The 22,072-nt window shown below is 41.2% G+C and overlaps 1 protein-coding gene across 1 annotated transcript; it reads left to right on the top strand.

Annotated features, from left to right (window-relative positions):
• Positions 1-124: 124 nt before the first annotated feature.
• On the top strand, positions 125-21,871 carry DAPP1 (dual adaptor of phosphotyrosine and 3-phosphoinositides 1). The gene is made up of 9 exons (XM_080369254.1): positions 125-257; positions 7,811-7,933; positions 10,455-10,588; positions 14,757-14,887; positions 16,960-17,007; positions 17,231-17,293; positions 19,120-19,205; positions 19,793-19,880; positions 20,322-21,871. The coding sequence occupies exons 1-9, from the start codon at positions 196-198 to the stop codon at positions 20,370-20,372; spliced, it is 786 nt and encodes a 261-aa protein (XP_080225380.1). The 5' UTR covers positions 125-195; the 3' UTR covers positions 20,373-21,871.
• Positions 21,872-22,072: the final 201 nt, after the last annotated feature.

Genomic DNA, 22,072 nt, shown 5'->3' with positions numbered 1-22,072 from the left:
CCCGACCAGCCTCGGGGCGGTGCCGCTCCCCCGCCGTCGGGGCCGGGCGGGCCTGCCCGCGGCGGGGCACTGCGGGCGGTGAGGGGGGACGGCACCCGCCCGGGAGGTGCGGCCCCGCCCGCGCACTTCCTCAGCGGCCCGCGGCCGCAGCCGTCGTCCCCCGGCGGGGCGGAGACGGGGAGCCGGGCCGGGACCATGACCCAGCGCCGGGAGCCGGGTCCCGCCGTGCCGCTGGACGAGGAGCTGGAGGCGCTCGGGTAAGCGGCGGTTGGGGCAGCGCCGTGGGGGTCCCCGCGCGAATTGGCGGCCCTCGGGTGGTGCTGGGCCAACCGACGGGAGCCGGCAGGGTGGGAGCTACTGGCTCTGGCTGCTGAATGTGGTAAGGGAGTGAGGAATAAGATAACCCGGGGTTTGTTGTAACGAGCCCGCCGAAGGGCGCCGTGCACGGCGTGCAGCCCCTCAGGGAAGCCCGGGGCCTCACCCCCGTGGAGGGTTTGAGAGGCCGGCGGGCTCCCGTCTACAGAGGACTCTGGCGTGCCACAGGTGAGTGGGAGAAATACATAATGGTTAGAAAAACTAGAGTGCAGGCAGGCACTTCAAACGTAGCGGGCAGTTAGACGCTACAGCTTCGCGCAGGGAAGCTCTGCGGCATTGAAACTTTCTCCGTCGGGAAGAGCCAGGGCTGTGCGGGTCTGGAGCTTGTCCCGGAGCTGCCCGTGCTCCCCGGCAGAGCTGTGCCCTCCCTGCGCCGCCTCCTCACGGCCCAGCCCGAGGGGCTGCCCTGCCGGCCGCCCTTGCCGAGCCCCGGGAGGCAGCCGGCTTCCCCAGGGCGCCGCGGGCTTCGGGCTGGGAGCCATGGGCAGCTGCAGCCGTTATGAGGATGTCACCCTCGCTCAAAAGCAAAACCCAAGTTGCTAAAAGGAAAGCTGAAAGTTGCGACAGGCCCCGCTCCCCGTCTGATGTGACCCACCCATTTTGTCTACCGGTTAGTTTTGCTTTTTACAGGAGGGCGGCTCGGGTCACTTTTGACCGGCAGCATTGCCGCGGGTGAGGAGGAACCGGGCTGGAAGAGCAGAACAGGTGGGCGCAGGGAGGCTGGAGGGGGAAGGATCGCTGTCGGCAAAGGGAGGGGGAAACAAAGCAGAAGGGCCAGTGAAGGCAAAGACAGAGCAAAAAGGTTCTGATGTCACTTCTGCATTCAAAAAGAATAAATTCAAAAAGTACGGTTTTTTGCTTTCTGAGAGCTTATGGATAAGGACCAATTCGTTTATTTTTGTGATTAATTCACTTAGTGGAGGGACTGGAGTGCAACAAAGAGACTTGGAATTGGTATCTCGACACTGCTTATATTTCCCCATATTTAGAAGAACTTGTGAATGAAATACCTTTTACCTAGAGCATCTAACAAATATGAAGTCACTTTGCAGTGGTACCCGCAGTGGCCATTATATGCTTTACATCTGTAAGACTTTTTTAGGATGAGCATAATATCTGGGGGGGGGGAGCGGGGGGGGAAGAAAGAGTTGCAGCTGCTGTGGAAAGCATGATTCCCAATGACTTTTATTCATTTAGACTATATGGCCTGAGTTGATTCTGTGCTTATAAACAGCCTCGCTGGCTGGCAAGGAGTTTGTCCTCATAGATGATCTTGTAGAGCTGCAGTCTGATGTGGTACCTCATGTAGTACCAGAGAGAAGGAAAGATCACAAATGAGAAGGCTACAAAGATGCATTTTTAAAGCTGGAGCTTCATTATTTTATTTTCACTTCAATAGAAAACTGAAGCTTTTAACACACTGCTCTGAAGGAGATGCTTAGTATTTTGTGGCAGAGTGAAGTGCACTAAATGTGAATAAGCAATACCAAGCAAAGAGTCCCTTCAAATCACTAAACAAAGCCCAGGTTTTTTTGACTAGCACTAAAGTCTTTTTTTTTTTTTTCTTTTTTCTTCTTTTTACTAAAGAAGAAAAAGAAGTCCTCACACACCAAACATTCTGGTAGCATAGTATAAAAGATCTCTTAATGTAAATCAGCTATCACAGTGCTGAGTTTCCCTTAGACCCAATGCAGTATCTAGCGCAACTGAGGCCCAGTTCTGGTAGGGAATATATGTTATTGCCATAGTAAAGACTAACAGAGACAAGGGTCTTTCAAATGAGGAACAAATTTGACATTCACATGCCTTTGGGGGGAATGTGAAGCAGATTATTTCAGAGCTTCTGCTTTACTGGGTAAATATCAAAGGAGTTGGAGAAGGTTTAAGAAGTGTGAACTGGGAAAGACCTTTTCTTTACTTCTAAGAGAAAGGAGGGTGGGTACTGGGGTATCCTCATAGTTTAGCAGGTCCGCTGGCCACATGGAAAGTTGACAGCAATGTAGGCAGACGTACAGCATAAAAGCTTTCTGACACTCTGCTAGGTTTGGAGACCTGGTATTTTCTGGACTCTTCTAGATTAATGCTCCTGTAATTACACTGAAAATATTGGAGCTGTGAGAGTAAGGCAGGAGGGAGGGAGAAAAAAATATCGATATATGCAAACCTTATACTGATTATTTATTTTTTTTGGTGACAGATGGGATACATCTACAACAGGGGTAAAATAAAGAAATAAGAATCAATAATTCCAGTTATCATCAGGGTCAATCACAGTCACTAAAAGATCTAGAAATATTTACAGCAGTTTATCAGATTGGATTTTTTTCTCCAGAGCCTCGGTATTTGTAAAATGCACTTTCTAATCTTTTACATCTCAACAAAAAAAAGCAAGAGTGATGGGTTTGGCTTTTTTTTTTTTAAAAAAAAACAAACCTATTTCATTCAGCCTGAGGGTAGATGGTGACTTTTATTTATTTGGAGAGTTTGGGTGGTCAAACAATCAAGAGTTCAAAGTGAAAATTCAGATTACTGTCAGCTTTATTGTCAAGGAGTTTATAGGTGGAACTAATGCCTAATGAAATGGAAGATCAAAATTAGACCATGTTGTCAAAAATGTGTTACCTCATTCATTAATTTCTTCCCTAAGCCTATCAAGATATTTAAAAAGGAGTGCTGAATTTTGTCAAAAGAAACAACAGCATCTTAGCTTAAAGGAAAAGGAAAGTGACATGATTCTTCTTTGAAGATCTCTTTGGCTATTCATGGAGTCAACACTTGTTCCAGTTGCCTTTATTGCTGTTACTGCTAAAAGGACAGCCTGCACATAGCAGCGTGCAACTCTCGTAGCTGACCATGTATGATGTAAGTTCGGGGAATTCCACGCTGCAGTTCACATTATTTGCGCAAGAGCTGAGAATGTAGAATATCTGGTCATCCAAGTAATTACAGGCTGGTCTGGTAACACAACTTCCATCCCAACATAGCATAGCTTGAGTGACACTGTTTGTCTTTTGGAGGTGAAAGGAATGGGGCAAGAGGAAGTAAGTTTTTGTAGCTTTTTTTCTTTTGCAGTCCAAGCATTCTTTATCATTCTTTGCAGCAGAGCTTTTATGTTTCTCTTGCTCCAGGTTTGACAATACCATGACAGATGGTATTTGTAAGACTGAACAATATACTTCATGCTTAGTTTTAGTAACAGAAGAGAAATTAGGCCACAGACTTAGATCAGATGATGATAAAATTGGGGAACTGAGTAACTTGTATGACTGGGACAGGGCAAATGGTCATAAGAAATTTTTTTCTTCATCTGTATTTCTAATGTAAACAAGGGCAAATTATAATGGCTGAAAAGTGGGCAAAAGAAATGTGTGAAAATCAGAACAAAGGCAATTGAGAGAAGGGGGAGAGAAAAAAGAAGTGAAAAACAGCAGCTGAACTAGTGAAAGCATACAGTTAGAAGATGTGAACTCTAAGGCTGAATACACAGATGTTATTTCCATATATTTCTATTTTTAAGTTATTTTTCCTATGAAATGGCAGCCTTGTATTCCAACAAAGTACTTTACACAGGTGTGTGATTAAGTGTTTCACATTGAAGGGATGTCTGATAAATACCAATTTGGTTGTATGCCACCTATAACTTCTGTTTAGCGTTATCACCCTTTTGTAGGTTCTCTAGAGCTCTGTCAACTCATGCACCACTTAAAGAAAAGAACAAATGAATATTCTGAGGATGATGAAGAGGGAGCTTCCCATCCTAAAGGTCACAGTAACATACTCCTGATCATCACCACTGTGTAGGGAGGCCTAGTCACTGCATTAACTACACAGAGATCTTAATGAAAGAAGAGATTTTAACATGAGCATGTCCTGGAGTTGTGGTGATTTGCGTAGCTGCAGTGGTACAGCTGGCCAGCACAGCCATGGCTTGTTCTATGGCAGCCACCAGCTTACCCCACAGGAGAACCCCACTGGTGACTGGGTGATCAGATCCTTAGGGCATGTGTGCTCTGTGCTCTCCTGAGTTTTGGTTGTCCAGGGCACAGGGTATCTCTTTTCTTTATTCTCATTCTCTTAATAGCAATATCAGTAAAGCCTTTCCTATGCTCTCACCGATGCAATCTGATCTAAAGAATAGGCTGATTTCTGAAAATGCTTTATTTTCCAAGAGAAACAAAGGTAGTCTCATTAGGTCTGTGTGCCCATCTTAAGACATGCTTTCATGGGCCCAGCAGACTCTTCCACTCTGAAGAGCAGGAAAAATAGCACGGTCCTTCAACAACACGCACTGACAACACAGACATGCTTACACATATGGAATAAAGAGATTTAGAAAAGAAAAACCTCCCAGAAGTATGTATGCATTTGAGACGGGAGGGCGTGCAAGGCTAGGCTACCCAGCAGAAGTGGCCCTGAAGCAGGGAGGGATTTTCCTTTGTCTGTCTTCTTGTGTTTCTTCAGAGATATCTGAATCGGGAACCCTAGGCAATTTCTACACAACTGGTTATTTTCAGTCTCACAAGTATCAAAGTACAGGGCATATTTCTGGATTTTTTATAGTGAAATCAAGACTCCGTAAATTGGGTCAAATAAAGATGACTTTCGGAAGGACCTCTCAGAAACAGTCCAATATGTAAGGTATGCACTGTGGTTCAAGACAACCTTTTTGAAGGACTTGCTAGGGGTTTCAAACAGATGGGTGTTTGTAAAGCCTTTTGATTTCCTTAACTTCTTGTTTTAAGAAAACAAGAAGGTAGATACAGTATTATGTTTTCTATCAGCAGTTTCCTCTGCCTGGTATCACTCAGAAGACAATCAAAACTTAAAGGCAACTGCCCTTTACAGTGTCTTGCTGGATAAGCCGTGTCTCCCACCTTGATTTACTCACAAATTTGAAAGAACTGCCTAGAACATCTTTTTCTAAACAAGAGAAATGGAAGGATTCCCCTTCTGACAAATACTTAAATTTAACTGAAGTGTACCTAGTAGTGTCTAACCACAGGGGTGTTTGGGTTTCTTTTTAGTCCTGTTTACTTGTATTTGTGTCATCAGGTAGGCTTGATTAGGAGAGCAAACTCCTACATTTACATTCCTGGTGATCTGGGTGAAATGCTAAATTTTCCACAGCATTTTTTAATTTTACCTGTGTTCATGCAATTGGAACAAATTGTGAGTGACCATTTTCACAGTGAAATATCCAAGTAACCCAACAACTGTTACTGGTTGAACCATCTGTGACAGGAGGAGAAAAAAGTATATAGATATGTATAACACAGATAGTTTGACGTTAAGATCTGTATTACTGTATGACATCCACTTCTACTTTTTAAGCTGAGCAAGAGGAACACAGTAACATTTGAGAGATTTTTGTCTGAGAGCATATTTAGGCAAGAAGACTGGTGCAAACTTGTCAGCAAAGATTGAACGCTGCACTTTAAAACAATATTATTTTCCCAATTAAGTGGGTGAGTTTTTTTGTTGTTGGTTTGATGTTTGGTTTTTTGGTGGGGGTTTTTTTTCTGCATAGCAGTAAAATTTTATTAGTCATGGGCCTTCTTTGTGTAAAGAGAGAGTAGATTTAAACGCAACATTTTTTTTAAACTTAAGTGACCTCCATTTTAAAATCTTAGTAAAAGGCTTTCTGGAAATAAGATAACAGTGCACTTATGAGCAACCTCAAACTGAACACACCTCCTTTACAAAAATGACCACTTACAGATTTTCTCAATGTATGTTTCTTTTGCACAGAATTGAGAGAAAGTGTTATGAAATTTGACCCAAAACCACAGAGTTGTCTTCTCATCTGTAGGTCCAGCCAAGCGTGCATGCTGATACGATCCTCGTCACATCAGGACAGATCTGACCTTTGGCTGTTACTTACTTGGGCAGTTAATCCCAAAGCAGATTTTGGCTAACAGGTGTTTCAGAGGATGACACTTTGATCTTTAAATATTCATTATTTTATTCTACTGTGTAGATGGTCTACAGAATGCATTCTAGAGCCAAAGCAGCAATACCCTGCCTGTATTGAGTTTCACATGGATCTTGTCTTCCGCAGGGTTAACAGTCTGTAGTCTCTCATGAAGCAATTTATCAGCCAGCTGGCCTTTCAAATAGGCAGCCATCTAAATTCAGAATTAAAACTTTGTGTGAGATGCCAAGTTTAGTGGCAACTTTTGATGAACTGATGAGAAGAAAGAGTGTACAATTACACTTCATTTCAGTTTGAAGACTGCCACAATACAAAGGCCAGAAACTGCTCTGATCACACTTCTGCTTTCAGTCAAACTGTATTTCTCTGGTTGAAACAGTAGTAGACTTTGACCCCAACGCTACAGGCACACGCAGTTTGAAGGGAAGGGTGAATCTTGACACCATTTCGCTGCATACAGAAGAGGGGAAAAGCTTGCTCCCTGCAGAGCATGCCCTGGGTACAGTACCCCCTGCTCCTTCTGCACCACAGGTTCTGGTGTGTGTATGTTAACTATCATTAATATCTGCACACAGCATGTCTTACAGATTGACTCTCCAGCCTTTTATAGCTACAGCTTTTTTGTGTGTTTGTTCTCAGGATCATTTCTAATGAGGTCCTTTTCTATTGAAAGAAATCAGGTGTTTCTATTGTGAATAATTCTGGATGGAAACGAAGCTGTAAACAACATTTGATGATCATCTTTGTAGGATTTTTTGCTGTGAATTCCTTGTGGAATTTTTAATCTAAAAAAACTAATGAAGTTAGTTTTAACTGGAGTTGAATGAAGCAGGCATTTAGATGTTTTCCTGCATTGCTCAGACCACTAATGGCCAAGCACAGCAACAGTGAGATTTTCTAAACTTTCACTTCAAATTCTATCAATTAATGTTTGTCCCCCTCTCTGTTCCTTCTTCTAAGGAATGTTATGCTTCAAATGAAAATTTTAAGCTTTGGCAAATGCATTTAATTGCAGATCTCAGCAGTGCAGATGAACTGAGCTGTGGGAAACGGAGAGTTTGGGAGGAGTTTGTGTTGCCAGTTTGCCCCAAAAGAGGAAGTGTACCAATGCATGTAGATATGTCAGGAAATACAGATTCTGAAAATAGACAAAGGATCTTGTATACACCCCAAAATGGCTTTCACCTTATCAGCACAGGCCTGGGTAATTTGTTGCTCATGCATGTAGAATTTGCAGAGTCTTTTAGATTCAGCAAACAATCGGCTGTTTGTACGCAACTTCATAGTTAACAAAAAATACTTTTCTGAGTTTGTTGAAAGGAGGCTGCTGAAAGAGGCATAGTTCTGTGTAACCTGTCTGTATCTGTGAGAAGGATGGTAATTCAAAATTTTAGCAGTGTTAGTTGCAGCCCTTCCTCTTTCTCTAACTTGGCTCCATAACGCAGCAGAAGCTCTCAGTTAAGAGCTGGATGAATGATGCTTTAACCCCTTGTGTCTTCCCAGGTGGTATCATGATAATCTTACCCGACATGCAGCAGAAGCACTGCTGCTTTCCAATGGGCAGGATGGAAGCTATCTCTTGAGGAAGAGTAATGACAGGGAAGATTTGTACTCCCTCTCTGTCAGGTAAGAGTATGGACAGAAGTGAATTTATCTAATGCTGCACAGCTAGCAGTTTTAAAATCTTCCCTTCCATGTTTGTTTGCACATCTCATGCATTAAGATGACTTGCAGATTTTTTCCTAGGGCTTGAACTATTTTAGCATGTGTTCCTGATAGTGTAATCCCGCTGAATGACATTTTGTTAGAAGAAAAAAATACGTGGATTGAATTTGAAAACTGCTGTTATTTTTCCAAACTATGAATTAATCTTATGGCAAAAAACATCATTCCATGGATTGGCTGTAGGTATTCATTCTGCAGTATGCCAAGCTTGGAAGTTGAGAGAAGTGCAAGTTGCACATACCCTGTTTCCCAGAGGTATAAAAGGGAAGTATGAATTGCTTCCCTCACCTCTGAGAGAAGATCCGGGAGCAAGTGTCCTGTAGATACACTGCTGAAATTATTACCACTATTAGACAGCCATTTATACAACAAGCCTGGGGGTAGGGGGGGTGGGGGTGGGACACAGGACACCAGCAGATCTGAAGGTGATGTTAAAAATTGACTATCCAGAGTAGCAATGACTGAATTGAGTGCAAGTCTTGGGGAAAAAGGATAGTATCATCTGTAAGTAACAGCTTTCTTTAAAAGTAATTTTTAATTCATCACTGTCTTGCTGGTTAATAGTTTTTACTTTAAAATATAAAATCCCATTATTTAAGGTAATCTACCTCAGACAATTCTATTAAAAATATATATATCTTGAAGCTAGTTTTAAAGAGCACTGAGGAAACAACTTACTGTAATAAACCAAAATGTAAATAGTTGTTCTTTTAATAGGAAACAAAAGCTAAAGTGTTAGATAATGAAAATAAATTTGCTGCTTTAACAAATTCTATCCTTAGGAGACCTAAAAAAAAGGTCTGCCTCAGGCCAGTTCCAATCTCTTGTTCAGCTCTCCCTGTGGGAACAAGAGTTACTGCATTGCTGTATGAAACGAAATTCCCAGTCTGGAGTTTGATCTTTTATTCTGTTACATTAGATTTTTGGTGGTGCAGCTCCCTTGAAATACTGATTTTGATTTTAAAATGTTTTAATACTTTTCTACTGTTTGTTTAACTCTAAGTTTTCATTTCCATTTTTTTACTAATAGTAAAACTTAATTTTAGAATAATAATTAAATTTTGTTCTGATACATTTTTGTAGAAAGGATAATTTTAGCAATTCTAGCTGTCATTTTCATTTTCTCCTAAAATGTCTTCTGTAGCTTTTACTTTCTGCCTCTGCCTCAAAAGGAACTTTAGTCATTATTATAGTTTGCTTTAAAAGGAAACAATGCTTAGACATCCCTTGAGGTCTTTATTGACAGCTGGAAGAAGAGATCACATATAGCCTGAAATCCCCTCCCCCAGCTAAATTAGCGAACTTTAAAAAGGAACTAGGAAATAGAGTAGCAGTTACTCTTGTTGCAACATTGTATTTCTTGTGAAATTAAATGGAAAGATGAAAAACCCTATCACTTCAGCAGGGTTGTGGCAGCACTGGGCTTGTACATGTTGTCTCAGCTGACCATAGCACAACACATATGAGAGGTCAATAGAGGCGTGTTCTACAGTATCACAAGTATTGTTCAAAGATACATATTTGTTTAAATACCTGTTTGAAATTATCATCTCCTGTGGAAGTGGAAACAAACGATGGAAAAGATGCTATAAATTCCTTTCTCCGCCATATTTCAGTATATTTACTACACACATTTTTCCTGAGACAAAGTTTTCTCTGGATTATTTTGGATGCTGTTAACAGAAGAAACTAAGTAACTTTTTCACAGGAGAGATACTTCACTGTCTTTTGAAGTCAAAATAGTTGCCAGTCCAGGAAGTGAGGTCTTGCACACTTCTCTAAATACCATCAGCTTTCATAAACAAATGCTGTTACTTCCCCAATAGACAAAGAACCCTGGTTTAACTTTGACAATGCGCACCATAGAGGAACCGTTTGTTTGAGTACAGAGGCAAAGCAGACAAATTCTAAAGCCTTAAGTATCTAAAGTTAGGTTATTAAATCCCTGTTTGGGTGCAAAAAGACGACAGCCTATTTTTGAAAGAGAAACAGACATTTCCAATGAGATTGGGATGCTATCTATCTGAAAAGTAAGACATATACTGAGTAATACAGGTACACCACCAAGACTAAAACCTGGTAAGTGAAGGAATATCATCCTGCTTAGACAGAAGGCTGGAAACCAAGTTTGTGAGTCTTTTTAGCGATTGCCACAAGAGTTAATTTAACTTGCTTGGCCTTTCTAGTCTTTAATCATCTCATATCTGTAAAGCAATAGTTAGATTTTTCTTAGTAAATCTGAATCTCAGGTATGTTGAGTATTAGTGAGGGACAGTAACGGCAGTAGCATTACTGCTAGGACAATGATTGTCATCTTGTGATCTGAGCCAGATTTCCTATAGTAGAAGCTGCTATTTAAGGGTTGTATATGCCAAATGCCTTTGGCATTTATGCCTTGACAAATGTTCATTTTTTATTTTAGAGGAAAAGATTCTGTGAAACACTTCCATGTTGAACATACAGGAACATCATTCAAATTTGGATTTAATGAATTTTCTAGCTTGAAGGAATTAGTCATGCATTTTGCAAATCAGCCTTTAATTGGAAGCGAAACAGGTAAGGAAAGCCATGTGTTTTATGAATATGTAGTCGTGCTTCACACACATCTAAATGAAAGGACCTTCTGATGTGTTGTCAAGTAGATCTACTGCTGAAGTGTTTCTCCTCAGAAATTCATGTTTGTGTTAAGCTCAGATATCTAAGATATTCCTCTTCAAAAACTCTTTAAAGTTGTCTGAAGACAAACTGCATATAAGCTTTACTGTTTTTTTGCTAACCAGGGATATGAGTTCCTTTTGATTTCTCAGGGAGAGGAGGAGGCATTTTGAGATACATGTGTACTGCAAAGAACAGAACTTTCTCAAAACAGGCAACACCAAAGCAGGGTGTTTAGTGAGGAAATATATATTCATCTATGCAGTTGAAGTCCCGCAATAAGAATAAAAGGAAAAGGGACTTGAAACTGTTTAGCTCTACTATTCTTTGTACAAGGAAGAAATCTACAGTGATATGTTCCTCTTTCCTGTAGGGAATGTGGCCTGTATATACCTTGCCCTTTCTGGCTACAGTGGATATGCCATCACAGTGATTTGTCTTGTTTTTAAGAAAAAGAGAGAGAAAAACACAGACTTCTTTAGCAGCCAACATGCTGCCTGAATTAAGAGTAAAAAGATTAAACCTGGTTTCTACAAGTGAGTTGAACACCACCAGACCAGAATCCCTGGAGAACTAGATGCATATTATCATGATAAGGCTAGTTCTAGGTTTAGCTTCAGGTGTAAGTGTTGAAGGTGTGTCAGTACAAGCTAGTGCCAAAAACTTCAATATCCTGTGTGGAAAGTATATGCAAATAACTCAGTATAGTACTAATTATATATGCAAGAGACCAGTTAACTGAGAAATAGCACATGCAGTAACTGTAGTATGTCACACACTAAATATGCACCAGTACTCTTTTATCTCAAGTACTAAATTCAAGGGTTGCTTTGCAAATTTTTTTCCCCTAGAAAAAAGCAGTGGTGCACTGAATATGACACTTGTATCTTTCAAAGTGTTTTTTTTAAAAATTGCTTTTAGGAGTGGTTCGAACACAGGGTTTGTACATGCATCTTTTGTGCCAGTAAGCTATTTTTCCTGTGAAATCAGACAGGCACCCACAGGCAAAAGATTTCAGGTGACACTGAACTTGTGTTTCCCCATTCTTTTACTGCATGTGTTACAGGCGTTATTAATCAAGGCATTGGTGTTATGTGATCTCTGTGGACAGGATCAACATTGCTGAATGATGGGCTCACTTGTCACTTTAAAGCTCCCTAATCAGATTCTGCTGGCTTTCTGAAACCTCTTTTAAGTTGTATGTGCGACAGAATAAGAAAAGCCATTTGAACACAACATCAAGAAACTTTCCAACTTACCTTACCATGGATAGCAGTAGAGAGGAAGAGAGAGTTAGCACTCAGGCAATGTCCCTTCAGATACAGGTGTCAAAGGTCTCCTGGGTGGTAACCAATTTATATCAAAAAGGCGGTAAGAGCTCATCAGAGTCTACTCTAAGCCAAGTGTCAGAATGACCAGCCCAACGCAGGGTCACACAGCAGGTTGCCAGAAGGGCCAGCAACAAAGTCTTATTTCTTAGGCCACGCTTCCTTTCAGTGAAAAGCAGCAAGTGACCTTTAGCCTCAGGTATTTGTAGAAAGTGGTTGAAGTAGTTTTTCTTACTCCTTGTAATACTTACGTGTCTCTATAGAACACTGTGAGAGCAGGAATGAAAGAGTGAAGTATGATGACATTTTTCATCTCCTCCTTACTTATGGACAGGATTTTATAAGACAGACCCACAACATGGTGGAAACTTACCTATTCTATCTTCCATTTAAGTTTGTCTCACTGGAACTAGTTTAGTGTCTGGAGAGGCACACCAGACTCTCTTTGATCAGTACCTGCACATACAGGCTGGCATCCCTGCAAACTGGTCTATGGAATGTAGTCATTCTTTTGTACTGGGACAGCTGCAGGTTGATCTTCAAGCCCAACAAACCTTGTCTTACTACAGCTTCATTTGCTACTCCAAATTGCTGCATGGTCTCACATCTATTTTTCTGCGGTGTAATGTATACACTTCCTTCTGAACTACAGATAATTAAAAGGAAATTGGGGCTGCTATGTTCTGTGAAATTGTTTATCAAACAGGCAAGCTGAATCTATTCCGTTACAAGATTAAAGCAATATACTATCATATTTTTATGTTTTTATCTTTATTCAAAGTGACAAGGTCAACATGTTATTTTTGCCTGTGTGCTTTGTTTATCAGTGTTTACCTAAATTATTTTCAAAACATAAAGTCATTACCCAGACAAAAAAAGAAATATTTCCAGCAACAAGACTCACTTGTATGCTTCCTTAGAAAGAGATGCCACTCACACACACGGCACTCACACACAAACACAGAAGAATAATCTTGCTGCATTGCACATTTTACTAGTTCTTTTGTACAGTTACCAGATGATTCTGTACAAGTATCTTCTGTGGAGCAAAACCACGCATAACTTAATAGAGAATAAATGGTGTATAAAAAGTTAAACTAGTTCTCCAAGTTCTGCAACAGGGCACTTTATCCATGGTGTACATATGATGGCACTGATGCTGTGCTACAGCTTAAGAGTGGTTTCTGTAGACTGGTGATGGACATGTTCTCAATTTCATTTTAAATGACAAAGCATTATTTTTCTGCAATGCCAGAGGAAGTTAGACTGATTTTGACTTTTCATCTACTACAAGTTGAATATATCACATTTGCATACACCCCCTGTGCCTGTGAATGGGTTTCAGTTGGCTACTTCAAATACAATTTTTCCACTTCCCTTTGCAGCCCTTCCCATTACAAAATACACTTTTTCACTTTCAAATTACTCAATCACCTGTAGGTTTCAAGTCCAAGTTCTTAACAGTTCTGGGATCCCTCCTCTTTAAGAGCTGACAATATCAGCATAAAATGTAAATGGAGCAGCATTTGGTATGCTGTGACATTATTTTTAAAGAATGAGACTAGATGGTGTAGCATTTACTGTTCTAAGGAGGTTCTTCACTATTGTGAATAGCATAAAAATTCACTACTGAGAATGCAGCTTTTTTGTAGAGAACATGCAATAAACATGACCTTTTTTGGAGAACAAAGAATGACTATCATCAAAACGTTATTAACTGGAAAGAGCTATGGTAAAACAAGCATGATGGTAATGTGGGCTTACTGTTAGGAAGTCTGTATCTGAAGCTCTGACAGATTAAGTGATTTATATAGCAAGCCGTGGGTTGTTGGCAAAACCAGGATGACTGTTATGGCCTCATATCTAGTCTAACATCCTGCCTACCCACCCAGCCAGCCTCCCATGCAGGAAGGGAATTTAATGTGTTTGAAGGTTTTAAAAAGGTACCATATATTTCTGTTTTCACCAAGTTTTCACAGTTGCCTGTAAACAGGTGTGATAATGTCTGTAGTCACATCTTCATGAATACAGTGAAAGCGTAGGCCAGCATTTCAGCTGTAACTATGGAATCTGTGTTTGAATGTGTTCTGTATTACCTAGTTCCTCCATGACTGGAAAGAAGATTCAAGCAGGACAGGAGACACATGCCTTTGAGGGCTGTCTGATGGTCCTGTTCTGTTGCTGTCACCATGCATGCATTGCAGAAGGGGTTTTATTACCTACTGCTTAGAATAAGTGAAGAGGGTTTTCACAGATGTAAGAATCATTGTCTTCCACTGTACAGGGATAAGGGAATGGATTTAGGCAAGGTCCAGGTGCCCAAGATACTGAGGGCTCTGAGCAACATGACAGAGCCAAGGAAGTGAGACTGGGCAACTGAATCCAGCAGCAGGTGCCCCTCTGTAGATTGCATGGGTGGATTTTTGTAGAAAAAGCCCTTCACAAAGTCTAAAATATTCAGATGATGCATGTTAGAAATATTTGTCTAGCTTTATCAGTATGGGAGAATTGTTTAGAGCAGCTGATTGTTTTCTCTCATGGGTGTGGCCTGAGTCCTGCCCCCTTCCAAGGAAAACCCCTTACAGGAGGTGTTGCAGAGATCTTCGGGAGCTTATCAGCTCTTATGGCTTTTTAATTTTAGGAAAAGGTGAAGTTACCCATTCCACAGACAGGCAGCTACTCTATGTTATTTTCCAAGGCTGTCTTGCCAGATGACTTACCTCTGCTCTTTTTCTTTCCAGGAACTTTAATAGTATTGAAGCATCCCTACCCACGGGAAGTAGAAGAACCTTGTATTTATGAGTCCGTCCGTGTTCACACAGCAATGCAGACAGGAAGGACAGAAAGCGATCTTGTTCCAAATGCTCCCTCAGTAAGTTTTGTTCTGGTGGGAGGGATCTCTTGGTCGGAGTTTAATATGATTGCTGGAGCAAGCTATGCAATAACACCAGTAGTTCATCCCTTTATGGGTTTGTAGATACAGGAAGTCTTTGCTGACTAAGGCAAAACAAACACAGACTTGCTAAGTACAGTCCCATGACAAATAAAGTCTTTTATAGTTGTTGTCACTGGGAAAACATTGTCTGCAGCTGACCTGGGTGAGTCTGACCATTTTAGAATGCCATCTTAGCAGTAATGTTATCAGAATATTTTTTTTTTTTAAAAGTGCAACCCAAACAAAACAACAAAAACCACCACCACACAAAACAAACACAACACTTTTCACATCTTTCTGACAACATTCAACAGGCTGTATACAACAATATGTATGCCAGGTTGCGCAGTAAACCCTTGTTTTGCAAAACATCTTTTACAGCAAGTGGGAAGTCTTTCTCTCCCCCCACAGGTGAGGAGAGGAATACACTAAATAGCAAAACCAAGTAACAGCTATAGGATGTACCACATTTTGTCCGATTCAGTGAATGCAAGGATTAGATACCAGGAAAAAGATAGTAGTACTGACAGAAGACAAACTCATTACTAATTATTTTTGCAGTCGTCTTTGTTATTAGAATTATTTTTCCCAGTTAGCAATATACAGTCTCCATCCTAACCAGGAGGAAGGAAAGAGCATTTCTGACTTTCTAGGTTGGTTTAAAAAGTGACCTTTTGGAAATAATACTCAAAAATGTGCAAGACAGGCAGGAAAAATTTGGAAAAGGAAACCCCAAACTGAAGTGCAGTACAACCAAGATGATAAGAGTATCTATATCCTGATACTGCAACATTACTCAAAAGGGGATTTTGGCATTTTCGCACTTAGATTTTGTTATTTTAGAATCACCTTGTTTTAAAGCAGAAATCTTGCTGTATTCTGACACAGCCTTAAACCCAAAATAGAATGGTATGACAGAAGAGCGTCCATCCTTTCAGCTCTAGTAATTTTGAGCACAGTAAAAAGCTGTGTCATGTTAAAAGCTCTATGCCTTACTGGTGTGAGGAACAAGAGATCATCTTCCTATCATTTGGGCCACCTGCTCTGACATCTGTGACTCACTTGAACAGTAATTAGAGACTTTAAATCCCCAGTAACTCATATCTAAGTAAAACAGGTGGTTTCTCCAGAACAGTATTGCTCAGAACAGAGCGGAAAGTATTTTAATTACATACTATATTTTTTGAGAAAAAGAGGAAGGGTTACGTTAATGTGGGTTAATGAAGTTGATGAAAGAACCACTTCTGACGTGTTCTCACAACCAACCTTTTGTGGCTCCAAAGGTTGCTCCAAAACTTTAGCCTCCAAAGAAACTTGACTTCCACATAAACCAAATAAAAAGGCAAAATTTTTTCAAGAGCAAGTAGTAATTAACTTTGCAAGAATTTGGTTTTCAGAGGTCTGCAGTCTCACAGCTAGGTCCGTCTACAGAGTTTTAGTATCTGAGAAGTCATAGGGTCTCAGCATCACATATGGTAGCAGAGAAACAGTTCAAAACCAGTTTTTCAATAAGCAGTTTTCAGTAAGTTACATTCAATGTAACAGGCTTCTCCTTTCATGCATTTGGCTGTTTGAGAGAAAAAAAATAGCTAAGTAAAACAGCACTTGCCCCTGTCCCCTGCATTACAAGAGCAATTTCTGTGGATAATTCCACTGTCAGCTAAACCCCAGGTGCTTCTCATTACAACATGTACCGAGGGAACTGTGTAACTTCACTAAATAAACTGTAACTGCAACTATTTTGCTAACTTTGTTTGAGAAGATGCAGGCCAGAAGCTTGCTGAGAGGCACAGTCTAGGAGATTGCCTTTAGAGCCGGTGCAGGCCCATGTTTGCCCTGTCAGTGGGTCCAGCCATGTGAGAGGAGCAAGGACAGGGCAAGTGGCCATGGGAAGTTTTCCCAGGAACAGGCTGCTCTTCCATCATCTGGATGTAGACAAAGAGGGACATGTGGGAAATAGAAGCAGAGATCAGTCTCTAACCCTGATCCCTTTCCTTGTTACTTCACAGCTTGGTACAAAAGAAGGATATTTGATAAAACAAGGCAAAATAGTCAAGGTAAGGAAAACTCTTACTCCTTTGCTTCCACTCTGCAATCACCCATAGAAGCTAGAGACAATGTGGGATTGGAATAGCTCCACCTGCATTCCCCTGCAGAGGGGAGCAATTTACAAGCAGGACTGTAAACCAGAGCAAGTCAACAGCTGTAGAAGTTTTCCTTTCTTAAGAAGCATTAGCTAAATTCTCACAAGACAGTTACTATCTGTTCTTGATCTTTCAGAATTGGAAGACAAGGTGGTTTACACTGCATAGGAATGAACTTAAGTATTTCAAAGACCAGACAGTAAGTAGCGAACACCAGTTCTTCTCTTTAGGTAGTTCTACAGAGGCAGCTGTAGCCTCTTCATGTCTCTGGCTTCTTGCATTTCTGTTACAGCTTCCCAAGCTAAAGCTTCCCATACTGTCAGAGCGGTCAGACCTTTCAAATAAAGTCAGAATTTTGCTGATGACTACAACAACAGAAAGTTATTGGTTTACAGCTGGAAAACATTTACTGTGCTCTGTTAGCCTTACCTGCTAGATAGAATTGTTTACAGTGCATTGTTGGTTGCTTTGTTCAGTGGATTTGAAGCTACTGGCACAACACAGACAGCAGTGCTCTTAAAATATTTCTGCAAATACTAGGATATTTTGCATTCCTTGATTTCATCCTTTTATTTTAAGTGGTTGCACCATGCATTTAAGAATGCCATCCTAGCACTCTGACATAGATTAACCTGCTGCATCTGGGAAAAACAGTGTGTTCTTACAGTTGCTGTTCCATGTCTTTCTTAAACTGAATAAAAATAAGAAATGCTTCTAGAGAACCCTTACAATATCTCCAGTTCATGTTCCTTCATAAACACAGCCAAACTGTCTACCTCTGCCAAGCCCTATTTCAAGCATCTAACAGATTTTAATACAACAGCAGACACAACTGCCCTCTCTCACCAAACATGACCATTTATAAACAGTTATGTATTTACAGGGCCTTCCATCAATTTTCATTTCAGTTCAAGCCACCTTGGAATTAAGTTTCCAGGATGACATTTCAAATAGCAGCGCTCCAAATGTTTGAGTAGCATTTGTGACTTACCAGGTGAGGTGTCTTTGTCAGGAATATGACCTCCCGGGCAGTAGCTCTGGTGTCTCCTGGCACTCCCATTGTTGCTGTGGGGTTGCAGATACCTACAGGTGAGCAACTTAGTGCTGGCCCTGGGATGGCATTTGTTAGCCCACCTCAGCACAAACAGCTTTCTTCTAGTGTAGTGTATAACTAACAACTACTGAGCTAGAGGAAAATGTAAGGAAAGGTGAGAAAGCAACAGACAACCTCCATGCACCCAATATAGGGCAATAGAAACAGCTAAGGGTGTTTGGCCAGAAAGCAAACTGTTCTATTTTAGCTGCCTCTTCTGAGGTGCTCAACAGTGTGAGGCTGAAACAATTCAAAAAACTCATACCTGGGAAGAATGAAATTCTTGAGGGAGATAGGCTGCAGCCATAGAGAGACATCATCTACATCCCTGCACCTGAGCACTCCTGGGCCTGTCCCAAGAAACTTCTGTAGACACACACTGTTTGTGCAGCCACACTCATCACTTCTGCTGCAACCACTGCTTTAGCTTTGCTTCTACATTTCTCCCTATCCAACTTCATCCTTTTAAAGCACTTGGGAATTACTTAAATCTCCAACAGCTGGCTACGCCTGATAAGACCTATAACCATTCCCTTGTCTCTGTAAGCTTTAGCTGGAAGCGATACCAGATCTGTTGCTGTGTCAGTTACATTATAATACATCAACCAAAACTTCAGCAGCCTGCACTTAGCTCAAACTTTCCTGCAGCAGAGAGCTCCTCTGTTTTTTGTCTAGATCTGAGTTGACTGTCCTGCTTTTTTTATATTTAGCTCGATTTGCTGTCACTGATGATCAATTAGCTAGCACTGATGATCAATTAGCTAGCACTGATGTTATGCTTGCTAGTTTGGGTCTATGGTGTTAAAGCTATTATAGCTATACCTGGAAAAACATGTTGTGCCTGTAAAGGTCTAGGTACACTGAAGATGAACCAAGCTAGCCTTATCTTTTGTTTTCATGGGTTCACGCTTTAAAACTATTTTATTTTCAAGGCCACGGAACCGATTCGGGCACTTGACTTAACAGAATGCTCCGCTGTGCAATTTGATTATTCCCAGGAAAGAGTCAATTGTTTCTGGTAAGTTGCCATACTTTCTCCACCTTGCTGGGAAGGTCAAAATAGGCAGGGAAGTTTGAAATGTAACCACTGGGTGCTTCTGTAAGCTCCCTTGCTGGCTGTGACCCTGCTCTTCCTCTAATTCATGAGCCTGGTTTTGTCAGCCAGGTGTTGTCGGTCCTGCATGGCTTTGCCAAATTACCACTGGCAAAAGGATTTTTGTCTTGGTGAGGAGGAAGGGTGTAGGCCTGTGCATAGTGGGCATTTCTTTTCCTAATTCTGTAAGCATGTATGATTATCACCTAGACCCGTGGAACTTGGGTACAGTCCAGCTCCCAGTTCAGACATTGCTACGGGTCACACAGTAACGGCTTCTGTGCCCAAATGTGGGTCTTTCGTCCTTAGGGCCTGGGGCAGCGTCTCCCTGAGCTGTAAATTACTTGGCTGCAACCCCTTCTTGGCTCACCTCCCTCCCAGTGACTGAACAGGAGCACAGCCTCCCTGCCCTGCTCCAACTAAACAACTGTTGGTGCAGGCCAGCTGGGTCAGTTTTAGGAAGAACTACCAGTTGTTCTAGCAATTTAAGAAAAAGTTTTGTTTCCTTACAGTTTAGTGTTCCCACTAAGGACGTACTACCTGTGCGCGAAAACTGGAATAGAAGCTGACGAGTGGATTAAAATATTACGATGGAAACTGGTAAGTTGATATGCAGTTTTGCATGGCTCAGGCAGCAGTCGTAAATACCCTGATATTGTAGCACCCAAGTGCTACAGTTCTCAGTATTTGCAAGAAGGAAGCACTTGTTCTGGCTTCCTGGCCGACTAGATTGGAATACATAGGTTTTGCATAATGTATATGCCTGCAAACCCACTTCAGCCTTTTTGGGATGCAGTTTTTACACACATACACGTTAGGAAGAAGAAATTATTTCCACCTTTAAGGATGTCACTGTGTAGATGGTAAAAAGTATGAAGCATCAACACAGACCGCGTGTTGGGTCGTGAAGGAGGCAATGAGAAGACAATGTAAAGGCTTGAAAGTGTTACTTCCTTAAAAATACCAGTATTTGGGTTAATCGTACTCACTGACATCCACGTGCATGCAGACCAACAGTAACAAATTGTTTTTCCGTTCTAGTCACAAATACGGAGGCAACTGGAGCAGCGCAACGCCACCCTCAGTTCCTAGCTGCAGCTCCAGTACTTCTGCTCCTTGCCTCTGCCAAGGGGAAGGCATCGCTTACATAAGGATGGTTTCACTCGCAGTGGGCACACATGCAGCTGCACATAGATGCTTGCATCCAGCTCTGGACACAAAGGGTTTGTACAGCTGAGTGCTCTTGGGCTGCTGAGACACATGTGGAGACTGTTGCAGCATCAGAGCACTGGTTTGATATGCATGGTGTATGCCCGTAAAGCACTTAATTCAAAAACCTGTTAACTAGTCACTGTTTAAAACTTCTGTGGTTATTCAGAGCACTCTTGATAATTTATTGCAAGTTCCATCACAACTAACCATTAGCAGTATATTCTGTAACTCTGAGCCCGTTACTGAAAACATATTTCTTTTGTATTACCTTTTAGGCTCTAAACCAGAAGAAAAATGACAGAGGTAATTGCATTTTTGTAAATAGTACGTACATTACAATCCAGAGACTACTTCAAGGCCCTTTTCAAGGTGATGGATGAGTAACACTTAGTTCTGGCCAAATATGTTTTGTATGGCTTAGATTTATACTGCAGTGATGGCTACAAGTGAATGCTTGTTTTGAACAGCATGTATAGGTAACAGCGAGCAGCATCACACAAGCATGCTTGTTTACAAGCTTGTTATATGAGAAACAGACATCTGGTTCCCTGCACATGTGTGACATCACTGCCACGGGACCCTAAAGATGGGTGACAGGGCTCTGCAGAAAGCTTTGCCTGCAGCAGCCACCAGCATTATTAGCAGCATTATGATTTGAGCCACTTACAGCCCCCCTTGAAAATGGGCTGGATTTTGTATTTTTTCCACACAGAACTGAAAACCAAGGCTTTGTTCAGAACTATGTTTAGAAATAAGTACTGCTTGCTTTATATTTAAAAAAAAGGCAGTGTACACTAAAAATTAAAAGAATACATCTTCTACATAACCTGATGTAAATTTCCATCTGTATTTCGGAAGACATATATATTCAACAGCATTGTGGCTCGCTATGGAGTTGAAAAGCGGAAGCCCAGTACTTTGGTGCTGTAGTCCAAATAGATGTTACATTTTGGAGGCAAAGTTTGACACGCTGGAGGGTCCCAAGACCAGCTTAGCCTGACCTCATGGCTGACTGAGCTGAGCAATCCTGCTCCTCCTGGAGACATGGAGAGGAGAGGGGAGGCCCCCCTCCTCTATCTCCCCCCAGTCAAGTTTCTGCTGAAACAGTGTATGCAAACCTTTCCCACTATGCAAATACTGTGGCACAGGGCTTTGCATTGCTCACGTAAGGTCAGTGTTTGAAGATGAAGGCATCAAAGATGCCTTTACCATGAGAAGGCTGAATAAGAGAGGAAAAACATATTAGAAGAAGAAAGAAAAAAAAATCTAGATTTGGAATCTAGGAATAGGATTTTATTTCAACTTAGAAATTCAAAATATTTGTAAATATTTTTATACAGACTGTTTTTTGAATAAAATGTCATTATAAAACTACCAAAGTTTTTCTGTGTTCCCATACTGTATTGTTAAAGTGTTGTCCTCCTTTTCCCCTTATGTGGTTTAACAAACTAGCATCTGCCACCTAGTTAAAAAGCTTTAATGAGTTTGTGTGAGGCAGAGGCAACATAAGGGGAAGAGAAAGAATATATACTCCAACAGCATCACTGTTCTGTGAAAATGGCTTGGGAATGAAACTTGAA

Source organism: Falco punctatus (genome assembly GCF_963210335.1).
Source record: "Falco punctatus genome assembly, chromosome: 1".
Classification (NCBI taxonomy): domain Eukaryota; kingdom Metazoa; phylum Chordata; class Aves; order Falconiformes; family Falconidae; genus Falco; species Falco punctatus.
The sequence above is the reverse complement of the archived record's forward strand: the minus strand, read 5'-3'. Positions and strand labels throughout refer to the sequence as shown.